General features: G+C 56.2%; 1 protein-coding gene across 1 annotated transcript; it reads left to right on the top strand.

The window, feature by feature from the left end:
- Positions 1 to 346: 346 nt before the first annotated feature.
- Positions 347 to 6,006, top strand: VOLCADRAFT_101309 (uncharacterized protein; the record flags this gene model as incomplete). The annotated part of the gene is made up of 7 exons (XM_002959741.1): positions 347 to 365; positions 553 to 579; positions 1,195 to 1,827; positions 2,091 to 2,680; positions 2,894 to 3,662; positions 4,794 to 4,933; positions 5,914 to 6,006. 7 exons carry the CDS (start codon positions 347 to 349, stop codon positions 6,004 to 6,006), a joined length of 2,271 nt encoding a protein of 756 aa, XP_002959787.1.
- Positions 6,007 to 6,236: the final 230 nt, after the last annotated feature.

The raw sequence follows: 6,236 nt of genomic DNA, 5'->3' as shown, positions 1-6,236 counted from the left end.
CGTGAAGCCGTGCACACCGCAGCGTTCCCCGGGATAAATTCAGTCGCAGAAATTCTATAGAATCATACGGATTCAGAATACATTCTATCAACCAGTGATGCTGCGCAGCACAGTTATTGTATAGAAGTAATGTGTGCCATTGGCCCTCGAGTGCATTTATTAATTTTGTCAAACGGATCCAGGATAAAATTTATCATACGGATTCAGGATACAATTCTACCAAACAGCGGTACTGCGCAACATACATCCATATTGTATCGATGTACTGTGTTCCATTGGCCCTCAACTGCATTTCTTGAGGATAGGAGGATAACCTGTCGCGACATCAGTCTGACCGGCCATTTCTATGGACAATTCTGGTTCCGGTAAGGAGTCCTGGTTGGGACTGGTGCCCGTGATGTTGCTCCATCTCCTGCATGGGCGGTAGACTAGTAATCCTCTTCCTGACATCACGCAGGATGTCGGCGGTTAGGTACAGTTGCAGGTGGAGGCTTGTGGCTTCTGAGCTTGACGGGCCGGACTCAAGCCACACCTTCCCCCCCGACACCCCAGCTGTCCAGTGCGGATGCAACCAGAAAGGTGCAGGCGCGAGCCAACCGGACGCCTGAGCAAGTGGCGGTGGATCGAGCAGCAGCTGCAGCGTGATGGGCAGATGCACGAGCCAACCGGACACCTGAGCAAGTGGTGGCGGACCGAGCAGCAGCTACTGCTCGGTGGGCGCGGTGGTCGGAGGCGCGAGCCAACCGAACGCCTGAGCAAGTGGCGGCAGACCAAACAGTGGACGCAGCTTGGAAGCGTCAAGCCCATGCGATTTGGCAAAAGTCATCTGAGGAGCACACACCACAATGCACCCACCGCAGCAGGGGTAGCCTTGTGGAGGCAGTTTTGGATGCTGCCTTCTGGCTGTTCAGGCGGCCGACAAACCCCACCAAGCCTCGTATGGGTGCCTGGTTAGACAGCAGTACAGCTTCATGGCCGGAACATGTGCAAGATGTTCCTGTGGGTCAGCCTCTGCCCACTGTTTCTCTAGCAGAACAGATCCGAGTCACCGAACAGCTTGATGCCGCTGTCAAACACAACATGCCATCATGTGTCTGCGCCTTGCTGCAGCGAGATGAAGTCTGCGGTACAGGCACACGGCTACCGGTTTGTTGACATCCCCAACGTGCACCAGTTGCGTGCAGATGTTTGGAGGACGCTGGCAGTGGCGCGTCCAGCTCAAGTCTTCACATGGCTACCAGTGGCAGCCGCACCAGGGGGCAGAACACCACCACCGCCTGAGCCAGCTTTGCTGTGGGGCTTCCAAAAAGACGTGGCTCAATGGGCATTCTACGGAGAAGATAGGGCTCACCAAGCGTCCTGGTACAACAGGGTACTCTGGTGGTTCGGATGACCAAGATCACCACCAGCCCACCCAGCAGTGCAGTTCGTTGCAACAGGTGCGGGACCATTTGGGCAACTCTGGAGCATACGGCTTCCCGGAGGACTTTCTGCCGCATGAGGCGGGCCCATCTAGTCTGCCACGGCAGCGTCGGTGTGAGACGGATGGTATTGACGACGAGCAGGAGTCTATTCTTTCCGATGAAGAAGCAGAAGTGGATGCGACACGGCCACAAGACGCAGACGGCCAGCATGAGGAATGGATGCTCCCTTCGTGGCCGCCACAACCTGGCATGGAGCCACGGCCGGATCCCACTGCTCTGGGTGTGTGGCTAGTGCTGTACTGCATGCATGTGGAGCGCTCTGGGGAGAATTGTACAGTGCACACCAACGAGGCTGGCGACGACATCATCATGATGTGCAATGACTGCATTCATGCCTTGGAATGTAAGCACTAAACACTGGGTCGGGGGAACGAATGTGTGGCAACATATGTATTTGATGGGGTTTGGCGGCTGCTTTCCTGTGGGATGTTGTTCGTTGTGGCCAGTTCTGGGGTAGGCTGCTGGGACAGACGCATTTCATGAGAATTTGCATGCGGTGCTTTCGTTGCCGATCATGTGTGCTGGGTGTTCATGCATGCACGCACGCAACCGCACTGGTTATTCTGGCTGGTCTGCCCTGCCTGTGGCTGCTGCCTCCGCATCCAGGTGGACGCATCCCGGAGGCTGCTCTCGCACGCTATGATGGTGGAGACGTGCCGGAAATCAATCAGGATGGGCAGCATCTGGAGTGGCCTACCGTGCTGGAAGCCAACATACTGGGGCTGGGCCATGTGCAGCAGCAGATCTACATGCTTAAGGTTAAGAACCGGCCGCCTGACTTGCAGCCCATCACCGTCACAATGCACAAGATAGCCATGGCGAACCCATCACTCGATCAGTGGGTGGACACCATCCCATGCCCTGCTGTGTCGTTGCCGGAGAACATCACCGTCCTCTGCATGGATGTCGTCAGCAGCAAGGAGGAGCTGCTAGAAAAGCTCAAGAGCACCAAGGTGTTGTCCATCCGAGCAGCTAATATTGTGGCCTGGGTCAACTACCTCAGCAACCTCACCTCCGAGAGGCATATCGATGACCAAGCGATGAAGGAGTGGCAGGCAATGGACCCAGAGTGTCACAAGCGGACAACACACCGGAGGATGCTGGTCTCGAGGAGCTCGGAGTTCTGGTGCCTGTTGTCCCTGACACAACTGTGCCGGGATCAGGTGATGATGCACGAAACCCGGTGGAGCTACACCGTGAGCTGACAGCGGAACACCGGCTGGTCTTTGCGTCTGGGGGCAGTGGTTCTAAGGTAAGCTGGTAATGGGTGGGTGAAGTGTATTCCCTGATGCGCTGCTACTCTCGTGCGTGACACACCCGCATAAGGCTTGTGCCTCCTCACTGATATGCATATCACAATCGACCTGCCCAATGCATGCTCCCTGCTCTATGCCTCCGCCCTGCTGCAGATCCTGGACTACTCCCGGGAAGATGTGCTTGCCAGCAACTTCCCCACCGCATTTCTGTACACAAAGGGCGGCATCCGTCCCCTGGGTATGAGCAACCGGACCTTCTTCCAGCATGTGTCTACGCGTGTGCCACAGCGGCAGCTCAGCGGCAACCTCCTCATGCTCGCCTGCATGGTGGACGTGCTCAACATGGAGGACGCAAAAGTGCAGACATGGGTTACAGTGAAGTGCTGCCAGCAGGACATCGACACGGTGGGCGCCATCCCGCGAGAGGCTGTCAAAGCGATGGCGGACATCCTGGCATTGCCGAAGATGCACCCGGATCGCCGCCACCTGCTCCAAGACATGTCACCTCTCGTGCACACCCTCGTCACCTCTCTTCGGCGAACAGTCGCACGCATCGACATGACAGATGCATATTACCACAACGTGCATGCCAATCTACGTGGTGTAGCCACCGCAACCGGGCTGCCAATCCTCATGTTTAATGTCAACCCCGCCGACTTGCACAGTGCGGCTGCAGTCGTGGCTGCTGGGCAGTTTCTGGAATTTGGCGAGGATGGTGCTCCGTTGTGGGAGGAGCGTGTCATGGACAAGTGGTGGCGGGTGCGAAACAACCCCTACACCAGCCAAGCACTCCTCAACACGGTTAAGCTCGCCTTCATGGACATCCTTTTTGGTTTCAAACCTGGCGACAAGCGGCAGAGCAACCCCGACTGCTTCTGTGGCACCGTGTTCCACATCTGCATCTGTTACATGGCGGCCCGCGGTGAGGAACTGCATCTCTTCGCAGTGCCCTGCATGATGGCTGACTTTTGCAATGCAACGCTCCGGTGCTGCTATACTACACATTCCTAATATGCGGTTTCAGCCGCACATGCCGTACACAAAGCACCATACACCCGTGAATGTGAAGCACCAGGGCATGCGACCGCGAGTACACACAACGTGTGTGCACGTGAATGAATGACCGCATGAAACCGTACGTGTAGTACTGCAAATATTTGCCGAACGCAAGGATGTGAGATGTGAGGTGTGACGGTGAGACATGTATGTGACAAGGATGTATGGTGGGGATGTGAAGTGTGAGGATGCAACAAAGATGTGAGGTGTGAGGATGCGACAACTGGGGCCGTGACAGACTGGGACTGTACTCATGCATCATGGGGATGCGACACGGCCCCATGTATGCACTACAGTGAGGCGGTGAGGACAGGCACCCGCCCAGACGTGAGAATGCAACGGCACTAGAACACGAGAACACAAGCATGCGTCCAGGGTGTGGCAATAGCTGGGTTCTGCTCATGACGACCATCAAATGCAGGATCGTCCGCGCAGACTGCTGTTACTCCGCTGCTGACGATGCTGCCACCGCGGTGATTTCATGCAATTAGTGTGATGCGAGCCTAGGCGGCATTATTCACTTCACCGCTCACAATCCGCGGACATTCCTTGTGCCGTGCTGCTATCAGGGCCCCTCATCGATTGTTGTTATGGGTCGTTGCTGTTGGATGCCAGACGTGAACCTTGAGAATGACCTTCTGCTACGGCACTGCTGGCTGTGGCTTGCTACTAAGCCACCCTCCATCACAGATGTAATGTAACTGAGTCCTCGCCACTGCTTCCCCACATTATTACCGTTCTCACCTACACACCACACAGCACCTTACGCACCACACACCCACACCTGGCCTGGGAGTCGAAGCTACGGTCCACTTCGCGGCGCGCCGCGGTATCACCGTAGCTTCTCGTAGCGCAGCGAAGAGCGAAGCGGAGGGAAGGCATCTCTGAATCGCGTCCGTGACCGGCTCGCGTCCGGGGCTCGTTGGAAAGTCGCGCTCGATTGGATGGTTCCGGAGCTTTGCGTTTTCGTTAGCGCGCGCCCTCTTCACAATCAGAGGTCGCGGGTTCGAGTCGCACTCCGCGAGTTTCGAGTTGCACACCGAAACGCGAGGATGCGAGGACGACAGGTCGCGGGTTCGAATCTCGGGTCGCATACGAGTTGCAGGCGAGGATGCTAGGACACGAGGACACCAGGACGTGAGGACGCGAGGATGCAAGGGCACATGGACGCGTGAGCGTGTGGGCATGTGGGTGCATGGGACGGTGGCACCGTGGATGTAGCCACATGTGGATGTAGCATGGACGCGTGGACGCGGGACATGAGGATGTAACATGGGCGTGTGCATGAAGCTTGGACGCGTGCATGTGTACCGTGAACATGTGGGCGGGGACACACGGATACTGGGCCGTCAGGCCATGGGGACGACTGGGCACGTGGTGGGTAACGAACAACAGACGCGCATAGTTGTGTTGTTTGACATGAACTTGCAAGGTTAAACGTTTATCACAAAATATCAGGATAACCGGGGACGCCTGGGCGTGGCTGTGGGTAGTTCCACGTAGTTCCACTGTGTGACAGGACTTGCAGTGGAAAACTAGACTACAATGGCTCCGCCACGAAATGACGTGAAGCCGCGCACACCGCAACGTTCCCCGGGATAAATTCAGTCGCAGAAATTCTATAGAATCATACGGATTCAGAATACATTCTATCAACCAGTGATGCTGCGCAGCACAGTTATTGTATAGAAGTAATGTGTGCCATTGGCCCTCGAGTGCATTTATTAATTTTGTCAAACGGATCCAGGATAAAATTTATCATACGGATTCAGGATACAATTCTACCAAACAGCGGTACTGCGCAACATACATCCATATTGTATCGATGTACTGTGTTCCATTGGCCCGCAACTGCATTTCTTGAGGATAGGAGGATAACCTGTCGCGACATCAGTCTGACCGGCCATTTCTATGGACAATTCTGGTTCCGGTAAGGAGTCCTGGTTGGGACTGGTGCCCGTGATGTTGCTCCATCTCCTGCATGGGCGGTAGACTAGTAATCCTCTTCCTGACATCACGCAGGATGTCGGCGGTTAGGTACAGTTGCAGGTGGAGGCTTGTGGCTTCTGAGCTTGACGGGCCGGACTCAAGCCACACCTTCCCCCCCGACACCCCAGCTGTCCAGTGCGGATGCAACCAGAAAGGTGCAGGCGCGAGCCAACCGGACGCCTGAGCAAGTGGCGGTGGATCGAGCAGCAGCTGCAGCGTGATGGGCAGATGCACGAGCCAACCGGACACCTGAGCAAGTGGTGGCGGACCGAGCAGCAGCTACTGCTCGGTGGGCGCGGTGGTCGGAGGCGCGAGCCAACCGAACGCCTGAGCAAGTGGCGGCAGACCAAACAGTGGACGCAGCTTGGAAGCGTCAAGCCCATGCGATTTGGCAAAAGTCATCTGAGGAGCACACACCACAATGCACCCACCGCAGCAGGGGTAGCCTTGT

Source organism: Volvox carteri, assembly GCF_000143455.1.
Source record: "Volvox carteri f. nagariensis unplaced genomic scaffold VOLCAscaffold_670, whole genome shotgun sequence".
Lineage (NCBI taxonomy): Eukaryota > Viridiplantae > Chlorophyta > Chlorophyceae > Chlamydomonadales > Volvocaceae > Volvox > Volvox carteri.
Note: the sequence above shows the minus strand (reverse complement) of the source record. Positions and strands in the feature narration are given on the sequence as shown.